The 24,743-nt window shown below is 47.1% G+C and overlaps 1 protein-coding gene across 2 annotated transcripts in view; it reads left to right on the forward strand.

Moving 5' to 3' along the window:
• Window positions 1-24,743, forward strand: part of BICDL1 (BICD family like cargo adaptor 1) — a 107,660-nt gene that overhangs the window by 68,606 nt on the left and 14,311 nt on the right. For both annotated transcript variants that reach the window (XR_004032067.1, XM_003279961.3), the window contains exons 3-8: window positions 6,149-6,265; window positions 7,178-7,189; window positions 9,153-9,299; window positions 16,044-16,223; window positions 16,941-17,159; window positions 18,859-19,002. Coding sequence is in view for 1 of the 2 variants with exons in the window: in XM_003279961.3 (XP_003280009.3) it covers window positions 6,149-6,265; window positions 7,178-7,189; window positions 9,153-9,299; window positions 16,044-16,223; window positions 16,941-17,159; window positions 18,859-19,002 (819 nt within the window). In the remaining variant the exon portion in view is untranslated. The remainder of the gene's footprint in view (window positions 1-6,148; window positions 6,266-7,177; window positions 7,190-9,152; window positions 9,300-16,043; window positions 16,224-16,940; window positions 17,160-18,858; window positions 19,003-24,743) is intronic.

The raw sequence follows: 24,743 nt of genomic DNA on the forward strand, positions 1-24,743 counted from the left end.
ACCAACATGGTGAAACCCCGTCTCTACTAAAAATACAAAAATTAGCTGAGCGTGGTAGTGCGCCTGTAATCCCAGCTACTCAGGAGACTGAGGCAGGAAAATTGCTTGAACCTGGGAGGCGGAGGTTGCAGTTAGCCGAGATCGCGCTACTGCACTCCAGCCTGGGTGACAGAGCGAGCGAGACTCCGTCTCAAAAAAAAAAAAAAAAGAAAGAGTGAAAGATTTGGGCAGAGTGTCATAGATGGATGTGGAGACCTGGCAGGAAAGTGGCTGCAGCTGGGGAGCCTGAGGCCAGGCCTCGAGCATAAGCACTGACCCTGCTGGGCAGTGAATGAGCAGTCTGTGGCCTGGGCAGCAATGCCTCCTCCCAGCTGACCGCCTGCCCTTGATGCAGGTTAGGGCTCTACAGAACGGAGGGGAGGCTGGGCCCTGCGCCAAGCCCTGGGTTGGATAGGAGCCCAGTGGTCCTCTTACTCACGCAGGTGGGAACGGTTAACAGCAATGGATGCCTTAGAGGAAGAGAGCTGCAGGCTGTCCTCCTTCACCTCTAATGCAGAATTTGATGCTGTGGTTGTATATTTAGAGGACATTATCATGGATGACAGGTTCCCAATTATTACAGAGAAATTTCATGGACAAGTGTGGCCGGAATTGGTGGGTTCTTGGTCTCACTGACTTCAAGAATGAAGCCGCGGACCCTCGCGGTGAGTGTTACAGCTCTTAAGGTGGTGCGTCTGGAGTTTGTTCCTTCTGATGTTCAGATGTGTTCCGAGTTGCTTCCTTCTGGTGGGTTTGTGGTCTCGCTGGCTCAGGAGTGAAGCTGCAGACCTTCGCGGTGAGTGTTACAGGTCATAAAAGCAATGTGGACCCAAAGAGTGAGCAGTAGCAAGATTTATTGCAAAGAGCAAAAGAACAAAGCTTCCACAGTGTAGAAGGGGACTGGAGCGGGTTGCCATTGTTGGCTCGGGCAGCCTGCTTTTATTCTCTTATCTGGCTCCACCCACATCCTGCTGATTGGTAGAGCCGAGTGGTCTGTTTTGACAGGGCGTTGATTGGTGCGTTTACAATCCCTGAGCTAGACGCAAAGGTTCTCCACATCCCCACTAGATTAGCTAGATACAGAGTGTGGACACAGGTTCTCGAAGTCCCCACCAGAGTAGCTAGATACACAGTGTCGATTGGTGCATTCACAAACCCTGAGCTAGACACAGGGTGCTGATTGGTGTGTTTACAAACCTTGAGCTAGACATAAAGGTTCTCCATGTCCCCACCAGACTCAGGAGCCCAGCTGGCTTCACCCAGTGGATCCTGCACTGGGGCTGCAGGTGGAGCTGCCTGCCAGTCCTGCGCCGTGCACCGGCACTCCTCAGCCCTTGGGTGGTCAATGGGACTAGGCGCCATGGAGCAGGGGACGGCGCTCATCAGGGAGGCTCAGGCAGCACAGGAGCCCACGGAGGGGGTGGGAGGCTCAGGCATGGCGGGCTGCAGGTCCCAAGCCCTGCGCCGCGGGAAGGCAGCTAAGGCCCGGCAAGAAATCGAGCGCAGCGCCAGTGGGCTGGCTCTGCTGGGGGACCCAATACACCCTCCGCAGCCGCTGATCCGGGTGCTAAGCCCCTCATTGCCCAGGGCCGGCAGGGCCGGCCGGCTGCTCTGAGTGCAGGGCTGCCAAGCCTACAACCACCCGGAACTCCAGCTGGCCCGCAAGCGCGACACGCAGCCCCGGTTCTCGCTGGTGCCTCTCCCTCCACACCTCCGTGCAAGCTGAGGGAGCCGGCTCCCGCCTTGGCCAGCCTGGAAAGGGGCTCCCACAGTGCAGCAGTGGGCTGAAGGGCTCCTTAAGTGCCACCAAAGTGGGAGCCCAGGCAGAGTAGGCACGGAGGGCGAGCAAGGGCTGTGAGGACTACCAGCACGCTGTCACGTCTCTCAAGTACTACTAGGAGTTTTAAGTTTGTAGAGACAGGGTTTCACCATATTGTCCAGGCTGGTCTCGAACTCCTGAGCTCAAGCGATCCTCCCACCTTGGCCTCCCAAAGTGCTGGGATTACACTGCGCCTGTCCCATTTGACTCAATTTTTTGTCTTTCCACGATATCCCTCCTCTCAGGAGCACAATGTATCCCTTCAGAGAGACTGCTGTTACCCTGGCTAACTCTCCCACTTCTTCAAAGGTTCTTCAAAGAACCTCTGAAATTCATTTCAGAGCTAAGGCTTCCTTATTTAGCATTTAACTTCCAGAAAGCATTTAGAACATAAGAGTTATATGTAAACTCAAGAGGTTATTATTTAATTTATGTGCAGAAATAGCTAATATTCATTGTGTTAGTCAAGTCCAAGGTGTGAACCAGATTCTATCTCTGAAAAAGAAGGAAATAATTTACTTTGGAAGGTGCATTAGTTCCTTGCAAAGGGTAAGTTTATAACTCAGATTGATCTATCCCCTCCATCACCATCACAGGCAATTGATTGGCCCCCCTGGCTGGAAGGTGGCTGTGGTGTGGTGGCCAAAGGCCAGTGCAGTACACACCCTTGGAGCCTCTATCTCCCTGCCTGCAAAAGGAGGCCAGCGATTCTTGCTTCTTAAGGCTATTGTAAATTCCGATGAGAAATGGCGGTTAAAAGCTTTTGCTGTGCATATCCCTGGGCATAGTTGAAGAGTCAGACATTTAAAGGGAGCATTATAGCTTAGTGCTTAACAGCTCAGGCTCTAGAGTTTAACTTTCTGGTAGGAAGAGACAAATTTCTATTTCTAAGAAGATCGCTTTGAGAGGAGGTAGTCTGCAGGAGCATTTCATACCAGCTGGACTAGATTTGCAGCCCTCAGTGCATCTCTGTGGCTTCGTTGTTGAGTGATTCATGTCAAAGTGGTGATGGCAGGAATAAGATCAGCTACCTGAATTACCCAGTGCTCTGCAAATCTAAGTATGTTTGAAATCTCAACAGTCAACTGAATTCAGTATATGCACTCAAACTACAGCATATGATTTCCTGATGGGCCCTACCTTCTGTTAGAAGATTTTTTTTTTTTTTTTTTTTTTTGAGACAGAGTCTTGCCCTGTGGCCCAGGCTGGAGTGCAGTGGCACGATCTCGGCTCACTGCAACCTCCCTCTCCTGGGTTTAAGTGATTCTCCTGCCTCAGCCTCCTGAGTAGCTGGGACTACAGGCACCCGCCACCACGCCCACCTAATTTTTGTATTTTTAGTAGAGACGGGGTTTCACCATGTTGGCCAGGCTGGTCTCAAACTCCTTACCTCAGGTGATCCACCCACCTCGGCCTCCCACAGTGCTGGGATTAGAGGCGTGAGCCACTGCAGCTGGCCTTAGAAGAAATTTTAATAGTCTCAAATAAAATGCCTAGCATTAAAAAAAAGAAAGAAGAAAAGCCTTGCTAAATTGGACTCGTGTGAAGTTTGGTTTTAGTAGTGAGCAATAGAAATATGAAAAACTATTTCAAAATACAAGAAGATAGTATTACAGTACTAATTTGAGGGTAAGACAGCCAAAGTTGGTTTTTTATTTATTAATTTTTTTTTAATTTTTTCTTTTTGAGACATAGTCTCGCTCTGTTGCCCAGGCTGGAGTGCAGTGGCATGATCTTGGCTCACTGCAACTTCTGCCTCCCAGGTTCAAGCGATTCTTCTGCCTCAGCCTCCCAATAGCTGGTACTATAGGCACGTACCACCATGCCCGGTTAATTTGTTTGTTTGTTTGGTTTTTGAGACTGAGTCTCGCTCTGTAGCCCAGGCTGGAGTGCAGTGGCGCAATCTCAACTCACTGCAACCTCCACCTCCCGTGTCCTGGTTCAAGCAATTCTCCTGCCTCAGCCTCCCGAGTAGCTGGGATTACAGGCACATGCCACCATGCCCAGCTAATTTTTGTATTTTTAGTAGACATGGGGTTTCACCATTGTGGCCAAGCTGGTCTTGAACTCCTGACCTTGTGATCCGCCCACCTCGGCCTCCCAAAGTGTTGGGATTACAGGTGTGAGCCACCATGCCCAGCCTAATTTTTGTATTTTTAGTAGAGATGGGGTTTCGCCATGTTGGCCAGGCTGGTCTCGAACTCCTGACCTCAGGTGATCCAGCCACCTCAGGCTCCCAAAGTGCTAGGAGTACAGACGTAAGCCACCCTGTCCAGCCTATTTATTTATTTTTGAGGCAGGCTTTCACACTCTGTTGCCCAGGCTGTAGTGCAGTGGCAGCACGATCATGGCTCACTGTAGCCTCGACCTCCCCAGGCTCAAGTGATCCTCCCACCTCAGCCTCCCAAATAGCTGGGACTACAGGCACATACCACCATGCCTAGCTAATTTTTGTATTTTTTCTAGAGACTGGGTTTTACCATGTTGGCCAGGCTGGTCTCAAGCTCCTGGGATCAAGCAGTCCACCCACCTCAGCCTCCCAAAGTGCTGGGATTACAGGCATGAGCCAGCGTACCCAACCCAGCCCAAAGTTTTTACCATCCTGATTCTGTCACTGAGATGTTGGGCAAGTTCCTTCACTTTCCTGAGCCAATTTCCTTGTTAATTGGGGGTAACAATCAAGATAATGCATTGAAAGCATTTAGCACAGTTCTTGACACATAGTATGTACTCAGTAAATATTACTAATATGATTCTTAGGCAAAAGTGAATAACTAATGTGTTTTTAAGTGATTGAGAAGTCTAAAACAGCCTAGTGGGTATCTGAAATTAAATTTAGAATACGAAGGAGAAATAATATAGGGGAAATATTCCCAGGAATGTTTATTGCCAGAATTGTTCACAGGTTTCAGAGTGTGTAGGGTGGGGTGAGGGAGTTGGCGGCCTAATGCTGATTCCTTGCATCATAAAACCAAGCTATGAAATTGTTCATTTCAAATAAGTTACTTCATGTAGCTCTGAACTTCTAAGTTTTTTAAGGAGTCAGTTGTATATCAGAATCTTATTAGCTCATTACTTCACTGACTGAAACTTGGGAAACAAAGATGATTCATAGGAAGGAAAATTTAAAGGTCAGAGGGTATTTAAATGAAAATCAACTAGAGTATGGTTTGATTTTATTTTGTTTTGTGTGTTGTAATTGTTTTTAAAATAGATTCTGTAGATTAAGAATCTTCTGTGGCTCTGTAGTCCAGTGAGGTAACATTTGTTGAATATGTGGAACCAAAAATAGAAAAGATGGACAATTGATTATATAGTACTTGAAGATAAGAGAACTACTGAATATGTAACCATTACTGTGAGAGCCCCACTGAACAGCTAGCCTACCATTTCAGCATCATCACCAACCCACCTCCTCAGAAAGCCTTTCCTGGCCGTTCCAGCACACGGTGATCTCTCCCGAGAACCCATAAAGCTTACTGACCCCATTTGGCCTCAAAAAAGCATTGAGGTAGTTACTTAATTTGTCCCGTGGCTCTCCTCTCCACAGGACAGTGAGCAGGGCTCCCTCAGTAGGGTCTGGGCTGGGACCCTCAGGAGGAGGGCTGGAGTTTGTGTTACCAAGTGAGCCTCCTACAACACCAAATGGTATTTGGTGTTTGCTGTATTTTGGCATTAGATCATAAATGGATTGAGGTGGGAAACAGGCACCTCTGCTGGCACTCCCCAAAGAATTAAAAGTTGCAAAAATGTCCTATGTCCTTGAGAAATGAGTGGCAAAAATCTTAACAGGTATGACAAGAAATTTCAAATAGTGTTCATGTTAAGTAGAGGAGAGAAATGCAGGTGCACGTGATTTGACTGAGCCCACTTGAGGAAATTGATGGGAGAAATAAAGGAATTTCTAAGGCAGTAGGTATAACCATCTTATTCTTTTATGTAAAATATTCAGACTTTCAATTTATTAGATATTTGCTCAGTTTCTGCTATATGTAGAGTAATAATGATAACTAACATTTGAGAGCATACTATTTCCTAGGGCTGTTTCCTCTGATCAGTAAAGTGGTCTTGGACCTAGACAGAGTCATTAATGATAGAGATAGGGGTGGGAGTTTGTCCTGTTTTGGCACTAGAGAACAAATGGATGGTGCATGGGAAACCAGCATCTCATCTAGTGCTCCTTATAGAATAGAAAGTGCAAAGAGATGCTTGATAAATGAAAGGCAGAAATCTTAACAGACTTCCTTTGCATAACCTCTGAATCAGCTCTGCAGGTCTCCTCTGTTTCAGGCATCAGAAGTTGAGAGACAACTCTCCATGCAGGTCCACGCCCTCAGAGAAGACTTTCGGGAGAAAAACTCATCAACCAACCAGCACATCATCCGGCTGGAGAGCCTTCAGGCCGAGGTGAGCCTCCCGACACAGCAGTGCTGGAAGGTGGAGTGCTTTTCTCACTGGGAGACAAAAAACTGCTCTATGTAAAAGGGCCTAAAATCTCTACAGAAAGACATTTCTGTGCGAAACTAAATGGGGAACATTTGATCTGTTTCTCTGGGTAGCCTGTTGTCTGGAAAAATGAAGTTGCTCAGAGTTACTGCCGGGTGTGTTGAAGTCACGAATGACCTACATTTTATTGAATATGTTGATCTCTCCAAAAATATCCTTGCCAATCCCAAATAGGAGGTGGGAAAGGGCATCTCGCCTTTCTCTATTCCATTTAGGCCCAGTTCAGTCCATCTTAGTAAGGTCTACTGTTATTCTCATCTGCAAAATGAGAGAAATAGAAGTTTCTACTTCATAGGTTTTTGCAAGGATATTATGGGTTAATGCATACAAGGCACTTTATGTGATACCTGGAACACAGTGATGTTATTGAAACCATAGGAGAGGCCAGAATGTGAAGGCCAGGATGAGGGGAAAAAGAAAGTATCGGCAGGGGAACAATACTGTGAGAATCTGGTTGTGGAAGGTGAAGAGAGGGTAAGGATCTTATCACCAGCCGAAACCAGGCCTCCCCCCAGGGGAGGCTTCCACCTGGTCTGCTTTTGAGGACCCTTTAGCCAAGTATCTGAACAGCAGCCCCTTTGCTAAGTCAGAGTTTGGAGGACAGTCTAGAGCCAGGTTGAACAAGTAACCTTCCACTGCGACGAAGCGATCTGCCATCATGGTCAGGCCAGAGAAACCCAGATAGCCTGTTCCCCTGCTCGGTAAATGACCTGAGGATGTTTTTCTTAAAGTCTGTCAATATCTTCTCTTTTCTCCTGCCTCCTATTCCCTTCCTTCCCCCTTTCCCTTGGAATGCCTACTGGTATTGAGCAGCAGGTCCTTGAAGTAAGTAGAGTTTGTTCCAGTGGGGTTTGGCATGCCTGTGTGTGACCATTTGTGTGCATGACTTGCCATTCACCTGCCTCTGCCAGCCTCTGACTCCTTCAAGTTTCCTGTCTTCATCTTTCCTCACCCGTTCACTTTTTCTAGACCCTCATGAACCGGGTCATCCCCAGGAATGTTTATTGCCAGATTTTTTCACAAGTTTCAGGGTGTATAGGGCTGGGTGAGGGAGTTGGCAGCCTAACACTGATTCCCTGCTTTGTCCATGAACACTGCTACCTTTAAAAGGCAAGCTATGAAATTGTTTGTTTCAAGTAAGTTACTTCATGTAGCTCTGAACTAAGTTTTTTTAGGGTCAGTTGTGTATCAGAATTTTATTACCCCATCACTTCACTGACTGAAACTTGGGAAACAAAGATGATTCATGGGAAGGAAAATTTAAAGGTCAGAGGGTATTTAAATGGAAATCAACTAGAGTAAGAATTCTCTTCACATGGGTAACTTTGCTTCAGTGTAGAAAATAGTGGACCCATTCACAAAAGGGGCTTGCTCCTTTTGGTCCCCTACCCAGGTGCACACTTGAGAGACAATATTTCATTGTTTGGCCAGATACCTGATCTCTCTGGACAAAGGCCACATACTTCGTTTCCCCAGGACAACATCCTATCTGATTGAATTGGTGGCCAGAGAAGATCTGTGCCCTGTGAGCAGAATTCTAGTTCAGAGAGTGAGAACAGCTAAAAAGTAAAGGGAAAAGTATATCTCATAGGACTTGAAACAAGCTAGACATTCATCGCAGGATTTCCCCTGGAGAAGTTCTAAGGTTGGTCCCCAAAACTTGCCCAAGTAAAAGCCTTAAGGAATTGTTATCAAAGCTGGACTAGAGAGCCTGGAGAATATTTCAACCATGTCAAGAAAATATTTACAAGCAAGAAACTGGTTGAGAATCAGTACAGCAGGGCACTGTAAATGGGAGGATCCATGAGGACCTCCAGGATTCCAGAAGGTCCCCTAAGAGTCAGATCCAATTGGCAAGGCTTTCTGGAGCCCCTGAGCCAGGGTGGTGATCTTTTGAGTGAAGCATCCCTGGCCTTGGGGAGCACTGGCTCAGCTTCTCACCCTGCAAACCTTGAGGCCAGAGGATACTTGGCATCTCTTTCCTCTTTGCCTCTGTTTTCTCACCGACACTGAAGAGATTAGACAGACCTTCCTAAAAGAAGATTTAGTTATGTAGAGACTGACTAGGTATTCAGTGTATACGAACATATATCAACCTGTTTCATAAAAAGAATTTGTGCCTCTTTACGAATGACTCGCTTAGGTAAAAGTTACTGTGAGTAAAGTCAGCATTCGCTTGTATCTGTGTCCTGCTCCATCCCAGGACACAGGCTGATGCAGGCACTACTTTGCTTTCTATACCCTGGGAGCTCTTCCCTTAACTCAAGGCACTGGATCTGAGCTGTGACCTCTAGTGCCAGAGGGGCCAGGAGTGGGGAAAGGAAGACGGAGGGGAATCCCGGGGTGTGAAAACATGGTGCTCCAGAGGATTTCCCGGGCATTTTCTTTTGCTCATGACTTGAGGAGGAGAAGTAGTGCAGCAGGTTAGGTTCCACTCCTCCTGCCAATTGTAAGGATGGGGTAAAGTTGAGGGCAGGCAAGGTGGAGACTTTTTTTTATCTTATCTCTGGAATTTCCAGAGCACTAGCCTTCCCTTCCTCTGCCTGGCATCCCACATTCCAGCTTCCCCAGAGCTCAACTCCTACTCCTTCCCAGACAGGTTTCTAGAGGGGAGGGGTTTTCTCTTCAGCTTAGGGTTTCATAGCTATTCTCTCAGAGATGGGGGTACCGTGACATTGGGCAGAATACTGAAAGATACTTGCCTTCATGTTTTGGGGCTAGTCCCTAGTTCCTACTTGTCAGCCCGGGTGTAACTCCACACCACCCCTGTGGCTCTCCACCCTTTCAGATCAAGATGCTGTCAGATCGGAAACGGGAGCTGGAGCATCGTCTCAGCGCTACTTTAGAGGAAAATGACCTGCTCCAAGGGACCGTGGAGGAGCTACAGGACCGGGTGCTAATCCTGGAGAGGCAGGGCCATGACAAGGACCTACAGGTACTGGGGTAGAGAAGCTGTCCTGCAGGACTAGAGCCAGATAAAAGGAGCACTTAGCCAAAAAGAAAAGGCTGGGAGGCCAGCATCACTGCTGGGGTAAGCCGGGAGTGGATGATGCTGAGGTCTCACTGTGGGGCCTGGGGCATTCACTAAATTGGCTCTTCCGACTCTGCCTAAAGGAAGTGCACCGCTACCCACAGATCATTTCTCCATGTGTTCTGAGCCACTGGCCCATGGAGCAGTTTGACAGAGTTCTCTCTGGCTTCTTAACATGGCGGGAACACCAGGAGTGCTATTCTGGCCTCCTAGCATTTGCAAAATCTGCTAGAAGGTTTCAGAGGAAGCCTGTGACTCTAACTCAGCTCATAATGCTCTCTGCTGCTGTCTTCCCAAGCTCATGGATTTGGTTGGCTGGCATGGAGCAGAAACCTGAAGCTGCCCACTGAACACAGCAAGATTTATATGCTGCTTCTGCCAGTTGCCAGAAAAGGCATAGACTGACCCCTTTCTGAGCCTAATCAGTCTCTTTTTTTTCTTCCTGAAGGAAATTGCTTCATGGCCATATTTGTTCTTATTTGGGAACTGCTACCGGGCCTCAGCTTAATCCCCAAGCTCACACTTGACAGGAAACAACTCCCAAAACAAAAAGATATCATCACTCTAGTCTTCCCAGAAATAGAGTACAGCATCTGCTATCAAGATGCTTCGCTGGGCTGGCCTAGGAGGACCTGGGGTCAGAAACTAGGAGTGCATTGCTTCCCTTTGGCATTCTCTGTGCATGCCAGGGAGCGCACTAGATTGCAACAGTGATGTTTGTACAGAGGTGGTCAGCCAGGTGTACTCAAGCACCAGGTGGGTCTCTGCCCAAAGGCTAGGCCACAGAAGGTCCCACTGGGCTCATAGGTAGGCTGTTTGAAAGCCTTGGGGTATGGGATAAGGAAATACAATGTCTTGGACTACGTTTACTTGTCCCTGGCACCATCAGCTAAGCTGACACCTGAGTGATGAACCTCTTTGAGGGAAAATGAATGGCTTTTATCTCTCCATGTTTTTAGTACCTTCAGCTAGTAACTTTCCATATATTAATAGCAGTGCCTCAGTAAATGTTGAGTAGAAAATGGTGCTGGCTAAAGCCTTACAGCAGTTTTCAAGATGGAAAAGAATTTGCTCATTTTTCCAGGTTGATGATAATAATAGCAGTGAACATTTGTGTGCCTCTTTGGTATACGGGGTGCTTTTAGCATACATCATAAAGCTGAAATTGAGAAAAACTGAATTGTTTATCCACAGTCACATAGTGAGTCTTTGGTAGAATCGAGACTGGAACCCTCTCACCTGCTTTACCCATAGCTCAGTGATAACTTCTTGGTATCACTTGCCTCCGAAAGTCAGTTCCTGACCAGCATTTATTACCCTATCAAGCTGCTCTCCTGAGGGTTGCTGACATACAGTATGGGAGGGGAAGGAAAATAAGTATGGAGAAAGAGAAAAATGGCCCTTGCCTAAAAGAAACTTTCAGTTCAGCATGAATTTACAGTGAAAAGTCCTTATTTCAAATCAAGAATTGGGGACCTGGGTTGGGGGAAAGAGGCAGGACTAGTAGGCCTTCAGGGGCCTGACCAGCACTGTGGGCTGTACGTTCTTTAGCAGCGAGAATCCCGTCATGCCACATGCACTTGCTCACCGTGTGCACATCCACTGTCTTCCTGTTGAACTTCAAGACTGAGAAGGTGTCATTCACCTAAGGACCTGCAGTAAGTCAGGCAGTACTCAACTGATTTGGAAAATCTGCATTTATAGGCTGAATTCTCATATTCCCTAACAATTTATCATTATAGTCCTTCAGTTCATGTGAAACTCTCAAGTTGCCACTAATTACCAGTGTCCTCCAGAAAGTCCTTTCTGTTGCTAAAATGGCCTGTACTGATACAGAAATAAAAAATCCAGCTTACTCAGCAGCTGAATGATCCTAAACCATACTTGTAAAATGTAAAGCTAGTGGCCTTGGAATGTACTTAATCCCTTGATGTTAAATCCTCAGACAAGGGTGAGGGATGGCTGAGCAGGCACGGCAACAGGCCTGTCACAACCAGGGGAGCCCCCTTTTGATCTCTGTCACTATATAATTGGGGTCCTGCTGTCAAAAACAGATTTTCAAACAACTGATCAAATCCAACTCTGAATTTTTTCAGACCTGAGAATAAGCAAAAAAATTATTATTCATTGAGCACCCAGTACATATCAAGTATTTTGCCAAACTCTTACCATCCAGTAAAGGAAATCTATTTGTCCCTCTAAGGGCCAGTTAACTGCCCTGTCTCATACTCAGTTGGGCATTTACAGATGTGTGCAGGGCCTAATCCGCGACTGGGTGGATTCCATCAGCAGAGCACAGGCCCTGCTCACTGTGGGGCAACCCAGGAAGCAGGTGACCTGGAGCCTAGACCTTGCTCTAATGCCGATTGTGTACCATTAGGCAAATCACGTAACATCACACCATCCCAGTTCCCTCAGATGAGCGTAAATGTACTATGCAAACACAAAGCACTTGGTGTCATTCTTACCCATACATATAAGTATACTTAGTGTCATCTTTGTCATATAAAGGATGATGTTTCTTATTTTAAAGGGCTCTTAAATGTAATAGACTCATCTTGTTTGGTTTGGTTTTTCTGCCTGTGTCTGTCCATTTGGTGAATCAATTGTTGACTGGAGAGTGCAGACCTCTCCTGGTCTTTTGTTCCCTTGCTGTTATCATTAATTAAGCACCTTTGAGTGTGCATGAGTAATTGAACTAATTTTGTCCAGTACATAAGAACTTGTACTTGTCTGTGCCGAACTTCCTCCTGCTGAGATGTGTGTGGAGTTGTCTAAAAAATAATTGTGAAGCATTTTGCCAGTTTAATATGCCATTTGTAATTGTGCCAAATGCTTCCTAGGAATGTCTCCTTTTTTCCTGTAACCCTGATGTTTTTCTTTCTGAGTCTCCTCAAAACTGGAGTTGGAGAAGTTCCCACTGGACCAGCAGGTATTGCTGATCCACCAGAACTACGCAGAGCAGGCTTGCCAATCCTGTCTTCATTCTCTGGGCAGCCAGGCTCCAAACCTTTCCTCGTTAGGGCTATTCCAGATCACTGGTGCCGTTAGCCAATCATTTCCAAGTACTGATGGTGAAGGTGAGGCTCCCAGGGCACCTAAGTGATTGGCCAAAGGCTCTGCAAGGCAGCTTTCTCCCTTCATGAGAACTATAGAGCTCTAAGTGGCTGCCAGCCACCCCAGTCTGCACTTCTGCAGGAGCCACAAGCCAGCTCGGCCACAGGTCTGAAAAAGACCAGTGCAGTGTCTACTTTCTTTTTAATGGAACAGAGATGACCCCAGAAATGCTGTTTTATAAAAGAATAATGTAGCTTAGTTTAAATCCCAGGAAGTTCTCCCCACCACCACCACCACTTCCTGAAAGTCTTCTGAGGACCTGGAGTGGGACGTTGCAGTCCACAGATATGAAGAGTGGGAAACATTGCTTCTGGGCAGACGTGGCATGTGGCATGTGGTCATGTGTCTAGCTGCTAGCAAACTGATGACAATTCTGCAACTAGAGTCGGCTGTATTAAAAGCAAGTTAGTGATGGAGTGCACAGATAAGAAGATAGCATTTAGGCCGGGCGTGGTGGCTTACGCCTGTAAGCCGTAACTTTGGGAAGCCGAGATGGGCAGATAACTTGAGGTCAGGAGTTCAAGACCAGCCTGGCCAATATGGTGAAACCCCATCTCTACTAAAAATACAAAATTTAGCTGGACATGGTGGCGCATGCCTGTGGTCCCGGCTACTAAGGAGGCTGAGGCAGGAGAATTGCTTGAACCCAGGGGGCAGAGGTTGCAGCGAGCCAAGATTGTGCCACTGCACTCCAGCCTGGGTGACAGAGACTCAAAAAAAATAGCATTTAGCAGTCGTGGTTGGGTTGTCCCCTTATATTCAGCAGTAGTAACCTCCCCAGGGAGTTGTACCCTGTTGTGAGCTCCACACAGAAGGGGCCATGGAGAATGCAGTGGGGTGGAGGGGCTGAAGTAGCAGCATGGAGAGAGAAAGAAAGAGCACTGCCCACAATTCCTGACCCCTGCACTGCTGTCCCCTCTCTACCACTGGCGTCATTCCCCTTTTCTAAGCTTCAGTTTTATCCAGACATAGTTGGACACGTTGATCTCTGTAGCTCTGCTAGCTCTAAAAATGTAGGCTTATGTGAAAATCTCTGAGATCACTTAAAAATCAAGAGAGAAGCTGGGAAAAGTCTAAAGGGCATATAATATATATATTTGGCTTGCAGAATAGAGCTATTTGGAAGGCTATTGAAAAGGAATTGTCTCCAAGTAATTAGCTCTTTTCAGTCTTCAGAAAAGGACTGAGAGAGAACAAACAGGTGAACGTGCAGGATGAAGGACTGATGTTAGACATGGCAAAACTGTGGACATTTCTGCCCATGAGAGTTAGAACTGAAGCTGTGGGACTTCCTCCCTCAAAGATCTTCAAAATAAGTTACTATCTCATCTGTTAATATCTCTCTGGGACAAATGAGGTATGTGGAAACTGGAAAGAACCCTGGACTGGAGGTCATGAGCCCAGTTCTGCTTCACAAGGGTTTTAGGAAAGTCACTTTTCATCTGTGACTCAACTACCTGATGTGGAAGCGAGGGGCCAGCCTAGGGCCTTGCCTCTAATGGTTGGGTGGGGGTAGAAACTCTTGGTATTACTATCCAGATGCTACTGCCGTTTCCACCTCTGGCTCCTTTCCAAGCTACTGTTTTTCCCCTTAATTTTTTTTTCATGAAAATGTATATATAGTAAAGCATACAAATCTTAAGGGGACAGCCCAATTAATTTTTACAAATACATACCTGTGTAACCACCATGGAGATCAAGATGCAGACCACAATCAGCACCCTAAAAAGAATACTTGCCGCTTCCTCAAAAGCAAATCTCTACTCCAACGTTTTTCTACCTCAGTGAAGTTTGGGAACGTTTTATAGACGCGTGTATACTTTTCATGTCTGGCTTTTGTTCAACATTGTGTCTATGAAATTTAACCATGTTGTGGCATATAGTAGCAGTATATTCTTTCATTGCTGTATAGTATTCCAACACGTGAACATACCACAATGTATTTATTTTATTTTTATTAGCATTTGGATTGTTTCCCATTTGTGGTTATTTGAACATCCTGTGTATGTCTGTTGTACACATTTCATTTTTGTTGGGTCTACAGCTAAAAGTGGAATTGCTGGATCATAGAATATAGATTATATTTAACTTTATTAGAAACGGCCAATTTTCCAAAGTATTGGTACATTTTCTACTCCCACCAGCATTGCCCCACATCTTCATCAACACTTGATATTATTTGTATTATTTATGTTAGCCATCTTGGTGAGACTCTAATGGTATCTCACTTTGTGTGCCTGTGTGTGTTTGATTTTTTATTGCAAAAGATTTCAAACATTCCACAGTGGCACAGTGTAATGAAGCCCAGCTGTGAAAACCACCAATCCCTGCCCAGTGCTGCCCCATCTTCATAACATCCATTTCCTTTTCTCTCACGTTATTGTGAAGCAAATCTCAGATTTTAATAAGTTCATCTGTAAATAAAAAGTACTAACTCTAAAAGATAAGAACTTTAAAAAATGTAACTACAGTACTATTATACCAAAAAATTAGCGTATTTTCTTAATATCATAGAATGCCCAGTGAGTGTTCAGATTTTCACTTATAAATGTCATAATTTTTTCACATTTTTGTTTGAATCAAGATACAGATTAAAATGGGCCTACATAGTGCGATTGGTTGGTATAACTCTTTTTTTTTTTTTTTTTTTTTTGAGACGGAGTTTCATTCTTGTCGCCCAGGCTGGAGTGCAATGGCGCAATCTCAGCTCACTGTAACCTCTGCCTCCTGGGTTCAAGCAATTCTCCTGCCTCAGCCTCCCGAGTAGCTGGGATTACAGGCACCCGCCACCATGGCCAGCTAATTTTTGTATTTTAGTAGAGACAGATTTCACCATGTTGGCCAGGCTGGTCTTGAACTCCTGATTTCAGATGATCCGCCCTCTTTGGCCTTCCAAAATGCTGGTGTTACAGGTGTGAGCTACCACGCCCCGCCTGGTTGGTATAACTGAAGTCTTTTTTTTATTTCTGTGTTCCTCCTTTATCTGTTTTTTCCCTTGCAATGTTTTTGTTAAGGAAATGGAGTTGTTTGTCCTATAGAATTTTCTTTTTTCTTTCTTTTTTTTTTTTTGAGATGGAGTCTCGCACTGTCACCCAGGCTGGAGTGCAACGGCGTGATCTCAGCTCATTGCAACCTCCGCCTCCTGGGTTCAAGCGATTCTCCTGCCTCATTCCCCAAGTAGCTGGGATTTCAGGTGCCCGCCACCACGCCCAGCTAATTTTTGTATTTTTAGTAGAGGCGGGGTTTCATCTTGTTGGCCAGGCTGGTCTCATACTCCTGACCTTAGGTGATCTGCCCGCCTCGGCCTCCCAAAGTGCTGGGATTACAGGCGTGAGCCACTGCGCCCAGTCAGAATTTTCTAGATCTGGATTTTGCTGAGTGCATCTCCTGATGTAGTTTAACATGTTCCTCTCTCCTATTTATTTTTCTGTAAATTGGTGGTTGGATCCAGAAGCATGATCAGGTTGAGGGTCAATTTGTCTTGGTTTTTGTGTTTGGTAAACCTCAAACCATTTGCTCTTTCTTTGAAAGCTGCACCAAAGCCAGCTGGAGCTTCAGGAGGTGCGTCTCTCCTGCCGACAGCTGCAGGTGAAGGTGGAAGAACTCACTGAGGAGAGGAGTCTGCAGAGCTCTGCCACCACCAACACATCCCTCCTGTCAGAGATCGAGCAGAGCATGGAGGCTGAGGAGCTGGAACAAGAGCGAGAGCAGGTGCTGACCTGCCTGTCACCCCACAGGCGAGACTACCTGGGTTGCTTAGGGCTCATCCTCCTCCCTAGTGCTCAGCTGCCATCCTGGCAAGGCTGTGCCCCTGTGCCTATGTCAGCCCTTTGGCCTGCTGGCTAGAGTGTCGTGAAGCAGGCCCTGATGGAGCATGTCCCTGGCCCTCCATTTTCCACCCACCTTACCCATTAAGACATTGAGCAGAATTGCTAGAGGACAGAGTATCATAGGCACAGCCAATTCCCACTCATTGTCACCCCAGTTCCTCTTAGGAAATGCTTGTGCCATCAGCTCCATACCTGTTATACTGACAAGTTCCAGAGCAGTCATGATCCATCTTCTCCATCTAACTGGTTTCTTTTCACACTTTTCATAATACCCAGAACCATTCATTCCCCTGATTGGTTTCTGACTCCCACCAAAGTAACTGATTACATAAAGAAGTACTTTATATTGCAAATGGAAGAAGCTAGAGAACAGGGAGAATAAGAATTTGGAGTCTGTATAAATGTACTTGGTTCAGAATAAGTATTATTTCTTGGGACCAATGAGTTTAAAAAAAAAAAAAAAACACAGAACAAAAAACCCTTTCTTCTAGAACTGCTGTCTTGGGTATCAGTATTTTGGGTTCAGATGCTAGAAAAAGATGGCCAGGTAGCAGTCTTCTCTAGAGTCTGTAATGAATGGTAATTCTCTGTGGAACAGCTGAGACTGCAGCTCTGGGAAGCCTACTGCCAGGTTCGCTATCTGTGCTCACACCTTCGAGGCAATGACAGTGCTGACTCAGCCGTCTCCACGGACTCCTCCATGGACGAGTCTTCAGAAACCTCGTCCACCAAGGATGTGCCAGCCGGCAGCTTGCGCACTGCCCTCAATGAGCTCAAGAGACTGATACAGAGCATTGTGGATGGCATGGAGCCCACGGTAAGAGGCCAGTCTGAGATGGTCCTTACCCCACAGGAGCTGGCCGTTGGGAGGTTAGAACCCAGTGCATAGGGTGAGGTGAGCCCTGGAACTGGAACCCTATAAAATATCTGCAATAATTCTCCTGAGCCCTTATTGGTTGTTTTGGATTTTGTTTTTGAGACAGTCTCGCTCTGTTACCCCGGCTGGAGTGAGGTGGCACAATCTCGGCTCACTGCAACCTCTGCCTCTCAGGTTCAAGTGATTCTCATGCCTCAGCTTCCTGAGTAGCTGGGATTACAGGTGTGCACCACCAACCACACCCAGCTAGTTTTTGCATTTTTAGTAGAGACAGGGTTTTACCATGTTGGCCAGGCTAGTTTTGACTCGACCTCAAGTGATATACCCATCTCAGCCTCCTAAAGTGCTGGGATTGCAGGCGTGAGCCACCACGCCCACCGTGAGCCCTTATTTGAGAACACCAACTACTGCTGTGATGAGGCAGAGGGGCCAAGTGCCAGGGCTCCAAAGGCAGCTTCCTGCACACACCAGGTACACATAGACCCTTTTTCTCCAGGTAGTGATGTACAGACAATGGCGGCTTCCAGTTTAAGGGCTTTCCTTGGAAACTTTGCATATAGAAGTTTGTATCCAAGTAAAAACTGCAAGTTGCTATTTTATAGCCCTTTGGTCCTAGTGGTAGGGTTAGCTGTGAATTGGCAAAAGTAAAAGATCTGAAGCTTCCGCCAAAAGAATGTAAGTGAGCACAGGAAGTTGGGAATATCAGCTCTAAGGGCCTTTTAGAATCCTAGATGTGGCCACCTGTGGAGGAGAGGACTGTTCCCATGGGCATCCTGGGCAGTCTGGCATTTCTTCCAGCTTCATGACACATTTCTCCCTGACTTACCCTCCACTCATGCGCCCAGCTTTTTGGCTATTATTTCTCCTCACATTTCATCCTCCTACAGAAAACTTGTGTCTTTCTGCCTGTATTGGGTAAAGTAATATAAAGGGCAGCTGTTCTGTCTGACCACGCCGTATTGATTTGTGGGAGGTATTGTACTATGAGGCCAGGTCATTGTGGGAGAAGAGAGCTGTCAGAATGTCGTGTGCTATTCCCACCACACGGCTTCCTTTCTCCCAAGCCTGAAACAAAAGTGAACATCTGTTTGTAGGTTGAAATTGAGCAATCTTTTTTTTTTTTTTTTTTTTTTTTTGAGATGGAGTCTTACTCTGTTGCCCAGGCTGGAGTGCAGTGGCGCCATCTTTGCTCACTGCAACCTCTGCCTCCCAGGTTCACGCCACTCTCCTGCCTCCCAAGTAGCTGGGACTACAGGTGCCCACCACCACGCCCGGCTAATTTTTTGTATTTTTAGTAGAGACAGGGTTTCACTGTGTTAGCCAGGATGGTCTTGATCTCCTGACCTTGTGATCCGCTGCCTCAGCCTCCCAAAGTGCTGGGATTACAGGCGTGAGCCACTGCCCCGGCCACAGTCTCTCTTCTTGACCCCTTCTTCCTTCCACCTTTTGTCTCTTCCCTCCTCCTTTTCTCCTTCCCTTCATCTTCCCTACTATCTTTCCCCACTATCTTTCCCCACATCATTCCTCCACTCTCACCCATTTCTCCTCTCCTCTCCCCCGACTAACCATCTCTCTCCCCCTTCCCTATCTCTCCTGTACCCTTACCATATCTGTCTGGCTGTCTTTGTTTTGCTGTCAGAGCTCCCGGAGACTTGATGATGACTCCTTAGAAGAACAGATAAGGCAGACCAGTGAGGACTCGAGAGCCCTAAGGGAGCTCATGGAGGGAGAGAGGGGTAAACTGAGGCAAAGCCTAGAAGAGCTGCAGCGACTCCACAGTCAGGTGAGCACCCCGACCTTCAGTCCAGTGCAGGGCATGTGCACCTGCCCCTGGCTCTCTTGGGACCCTTTTGAGTTTCTCTCTCCCATTTCTGTGTGAGAAGTGGCTCTCCATCAAATCAACAGGGAATGGTGACCTGAAGTTGAGGTAAACTGAATGTCTTCAAGAGAAGAACCCAGTCCTTTAGCCCAAAGTAAAATTGGCAGGGATGAGAATAGCTGGTCCTCCATTTCCTCCAGTGACACTCTGCCTTATACAGAGCCAAAGTTAATCTGACTGGTAGATGCTGACAGCCCTCTGGCTACTTATGGGTGCTTTTCCAGCAGCTGCTGGGCAAGGAAGTTTGCAAACCAAGGGACAATTGATCTTTACAGCACAGTTCCCTTTTGTAAGTGCCATCACTTCTCTCAGCCTGTTCTTCTGCTTTAGAAGAACTTACTGCTACCCTTGCTGTTCCTTTCTCATTTGATCATGATTTCATCTCTCTAGAGAACGCTGAAGAAAGACATTTATATTCTGATCTGAGAAACTTTAAAGGACTTATAGGCAGCCCCACCCAAAAAGGAGCTTCTAAAACCTATCCTAGGAGATAGATAAAGGCTCTTCCTGTTGACTGTGGTCATGTGTAGAGGTTCTGTGCTGCTTAGGAGTAGGGGCTGGGGTAGCACCAAGCAAGTAGCATCTAAACCTTGCTCCTGCCCCTCTCCTTTCCTGGCTCAAAGCTGTTCATGCCTTGCTGCTGCATGAGGTTTCTTTGAGATGGAATTTAAGCCTGCCTTTCACTTCAGTCAGTATTTCCTCTTTTTTTTTTTTTTTTTTTTTTTCTTTTTGAGACAGGGTTTCACTCTGTTGCCCAGGCTGGAGTACAGTGGCGCAGTCACAGCTCATTGCAGCCTTGACTTCTAGGCTCAAGCAATCCTTCCACCTCAGCTGCCCAAGTAGCTGGGACTACAGGCGTATGCCACCATGCCCAAGTAATTTTTTGTAGAGATGAGGGTTCGCCATGTTGCCTAGGCTGGTCTCGAACTCCTGGGCTCAAGAGAACCACTCACCTCAGACTCCCAAAGTGCTGGGATTACAGGTGTGACCCACCACATGAAGCCCCAGTCAGTACTTCCTACATTTGAAGTATCTTTATAGAAAGAAAGTCCCCTTTTTGGGGGGTCATCTCGTTAGTCTTCCTGATATTTTCTTGGAAAATATTGGGAGACCCACCTCCAGCCATCTACTGTCCTCTTCCTTCTGTGAGTGACCAGATAACAAGGACACAAAGATGCCATTTCAATCTGTGGCTTGGCCAGGCATGGTGGCTCACGCCTGTAATCCCAGCACTTTGAGAGTCTGAGGTGAGTGTTTCTCTTGAGCCCAGGAGGCCAAGGCAGGTGGATCACTTGAGATCGGCAGTTCGAGACCAGCCTGGCCAACATGGCGAAACCCCATCTCTACTAAAAATAGAAAAATTAGCCCAGCGTGATGGCACACGCCTATAATCCCATCTACTCGGGACGCTGAGGCAGGAGAATTGCTTGAAACCAGGAGGCGGAGGTTGCAATGAGCCGAGATCATGCCACTACACTCGAGCCTGGATGACAGAGTGAGACTGTCTCAAAAAACTGTAGCTTGCTCACAGCCAAACGCTAGAGACTTGGGTTAGGCAGCCACAGGCATTCACCCGCCTGAAACCTAAGTTCTTCAGTGGGTAATTTGGCCAGAGAGTGATTCAGACTCAGAGGCAGATCTTCTAAAGTGGAAAATAAAAATGCAGGAGAAAGTTGAATCTGTAAGGTCTTTGGATTAATAAAAGTTTTGTTTATTTTAAAGCCTATTTAAATCTCCATAGGGTGCTTCTGTTTATGAGTTCTCTAATATTAACTGGTTTTGTTGTTTTGTTTCTCAGAATTATAAAACTAGAACTCCACAGTGGATGCAGGGGGCATTGTTTTATTCAGAAACATAAGCAAATTGTAGGTTGCCAAGATTCTATTGTGAATATTTAGGAACCCATTTCCATTTCCACCTGGAAATTTTTCTTAGAAGTTCAGCTGATAATGGTTTAGGCCAATTCCTGTGGATTCTCTTTCAAATGGTTCACCAAGTGGAAGATTGTACTCATGTCCCACACGGGGTATAGAATTGGACTTCTGTAGGCCATCTCTTCCCAGATGCTCAGTCAAAGCAGAAAACGTCTCAGCCACACTGCACGTAGCAAAGCCACCTCATGGGGAGTAACACTGGCCTCCCAAGGCAGGGGTAGGGTGCAGATTGAGTCCCAGAATGACTGCAGAAATTGCTGTGTCTGCATGCAAGGTTGGTTCAGCATCCACTGACACCCACTGTGTGCCTAGTGCTGCACTAGGCCCTGAGAGGCACCAGATGGATGTGCAGGGCCCCTGCTCTCTAGGACCCCACAGTGCCAAGAGGACAGTCAGAGCCATCTCTGAGCCCTTTTGGGGGCAAGGCCCAGACATGGTTAGGTGGCACTGAGGTTCTAGCACACAGCTCCTGGACTGGGCTCAAACCTCATCTGATGGCTGACCCAGCCTCTGAGCCTGTTACCTGAGAGTGTTCTTTTCTCTCTTGAAAACTAGGCCAGAGGTCAAAGGTGTGGGGGCTGCAAGCCTACCCAGACTTTTAAATAAAGGAAAGCGTAGGTTTAATTTGACTGGTAATTATTTTTTAGAAGCAAAATCCATAGCCAGACCTGAAGACTTGCCGGCACCTGTTACTGTGCTTAAGGAACAAAGTCCTTCATGTGGTGGTGTGCTGCCTCCTACCCCACTCCCATCAGTGGCAAGGAACTGCCTCCTCCTCTGTTCCCCAAGTGGCCCACCCCTCAGCTCTGGTGTGTGTGGAGCAGCTGCTAGGACGCAGGGGGGTATTCTGCGATTAGTCTGTAGAATATGAATACGTTATCGGTGAGGCCCTCAGCCAGTTCTCAGGCCTGTCACCCAGGTGGCAGGAGGCTCAGTTAGAAGCATCCCATTTCTGTTGTTTGGATCCTTCATGCTTGACTCAAGTGCACACTTGTTACTCCAGAAGGGGCATGAACATGCAGAGAGTGCTGGGATCCTCTGGGCTTCACTCGCCAAATCTGGGCGCCTCTCCTCTGAAATCTCAGCATGGCCCTGTCCTCCATCCTCCATCCTCCTAGTGCCTGCCCTATTTCAAGACCTGCATCCTTTCACACCCTGGCTATGGTCACCACTTCCCAATTTATCTGCCTTCCCCCAGCCCGCCCACCCTCACATGCTTTGGATTGATCTTCCTGAAGCGTGACTTGAAACTGGGACGCCCCTTACAAGTTCTGGGTGGGTTCCCATTATCAAATGGCAGGAAGCCTTGAGCCCTTGTGGCTGTGCAGTCTGGCTGCATTCCAGCCGCATAGGTCCCTCTGGTTTCCCTCTTGCCCCCTTTGCTTTAGCAGAACTGAACATAGGATATAAAGGGCAGTGGCACACGCACCCCATGCTACCCACATCTGGGCCTTCTCCCCAGCTTTCTCTGTGCCCAGAAGGCCTTGCCTCCCACCTGCTCATATCTCCATGCTAATCAGCCTTCAAGTTCCCAATCTAGCGTCACTTCCTCCTGAAACCCTCTTGATTCCCTTCCTCGTGGAGCACCCCTGGCTCTGTCTTGTCACAGTTACCCTGCTCACATCTCATCTTCTCAGTCAAACCCTAGACCCCATGAGGATGAGCTCAAGGTCTGATCTAGCTGTGTCCTCTCCTAAAGCATCTAGCACAGTACCTTGCTGAGAATAAGCATTCAAATGTTGTTGAACAAAAGAGCAAATTAAGCCTTCAATATGTTTTCTTTGCTATTTAATTGCGGGGACACCCACCATATTTGGGAAAAGTGGATTTGGGGGTGGATGTAACCTAAGTCTTTGTATAAACAAGCCGGATCGGTTATCATGACAGCAGTGATTAGGTCCCACCTTGCAGGAGGGAGGAGAGAGTAGAGCTTACAACCATATGCCAGGCACTGCATTGAGCCCTTGATATCATTTATCTCGTAATCCTCAACGACAACTTAGTGGTGAGAAATAGTTATTTTTATTCCTGCTTTTTATGAAAAGTATGTATAGCTCAAAGAGGGCAAGTGCCTTGTCACCTCTCCTAAGGCACATGTCTGGTAGGCTGTAACTCGACCAGGTTTTTTAGGCCAAAGTAAAAAGTTCTTCTGAAGTTTTATCTGGAGCATATTAAATGTTGGCTTTTCCTGCCTAGCATGTAGTTTTACCTGTCCCTTACTCTGCTGGCAGAACGTCTTAACTGGCCCACAGCTGGCCCAAGGCCATGGCAGGGCTCGTTTGGCCTAAGAGGAGGTCTGGCTGTCTCTTCCAGGCACTTTGTGGGTCTTGAGTCCTGGCCTACCAGGCTGCAGAGTCTGCTGCTAAATAGGGAGAGGCTGGGCTCTGCCCTGGTGCCTTGTCTGCCTCAGGGCTAGATGCATGTGTGTGCTGGGTAGCCGCAGGTGCTCCAGCCTGTTCTTCCCCGAGGCTTCCGCCCTCCTCACCCAGCTGTCCCTACCAGGAAAGCTGCTGCTTTGGGCTGTTCTCAGTACAGAGCACCCGGCCCTGATGTTTCCTGCCAGACTCTGCAGAGTATAAAACCCATTGCTTATGGTGGCAACAGATTGTCCTTCTGTCCCTCTTCACTGTTGGGTGTCCTCTGAATTCCTCCAGAGTGGCTGCTACCCCAGGGGCTGGCAGCTCTGCCGTCTCATTCTGGGGAATGTCTGAAGTGTATTGATTTTCAGACACTTCAAGATCAAGGGAAGCTTGATCTTCAGCCTTACACCTGGGGTCTTTGCTCAGTTTCATTCTAGCTGAAGAAGATTAGACCTGGGACTTGAAGAACAGAGGAGTATACTGAAAGGTGGCATCTGTCCCCTTGTGGGAGGGAGGCAGACCTGTATGGATGGATCCTCCCTTGGAAAAATGTCAAAGTATGTGTAATATTTAACATGAAGGCAGGGTTAGGCATCGTGACTCATGTCTGATCTTATCAACTGAGAAGAAGGGGCTCCCACCCTTTCATTATTCAATAAATATTTATTGAAAGCTCTACCAGGCAGGGTTTCTGGTTGCAAACAGCAAAACATGTACTCTGCTTAATGTAAGCAGAAAGAGAATGTATTAGACCTGAAAGCTTACAGAATCTACAGGAAAGTGGGAGAACTCAGCTCCAAAACAAGAAAGGGCCATGGGAAAAGGGACAACAGAAACAAACTGCTGCCCGTGTCACTAATTCCTCCCTTGCCTGAGGCGTTGCTGTGCTCAGAGCTGCAGTCCCTGGAAGGGGTTGTAACTGGCAAGTTTGGTCATAGGCCCATGCCCAGACTGCCTAGGAAAGGAAATGTCTATTCCTTGTTGGCTTCTTTAGTTGGAGGTCGAGCCTTGTGTCACACCAAGTCTCACACAACCAGGAGTGCCCCCAAAATGGGAAGAGATTTTGGATGATGACTAGCCAAAAAATGACAATTGTCTACTGCTTTGGGATTAAGCACCCTACACAGCCAGGCTCTGGGATGCACAGATGGATGTGACATGCTTCCTGCCATCACACAGATCATGGTGTACACAGGGTTACCGTACTGTGGGGCAGGGTAAGCTGTGGTCCCTGACGGAGCCCCTGGAGGGGTGCCTCACTGCCAAAGGTTGACTCCCAGCCGGGGCACAAGGACCTGAGAAGGCGGTGGTGCCCTTTGCTGAAGCCTGGGCCACAGAAAAGGTAACAGGT

Source organism: Nomascus leucogenys, chromosome 10 (assembly GCF_006542625.1).
Source record: "Nomascus leucogenys isolate Asia chromosome 10, Asia_NLE_v1, whole genome shotgun sequence".
Taxonomy (NCBI): Eukaryota; Metazoa; Chordata; class Mammalia; order Primates; family Hylobatidae; genus Nomascus; species Nomascus leucogenys.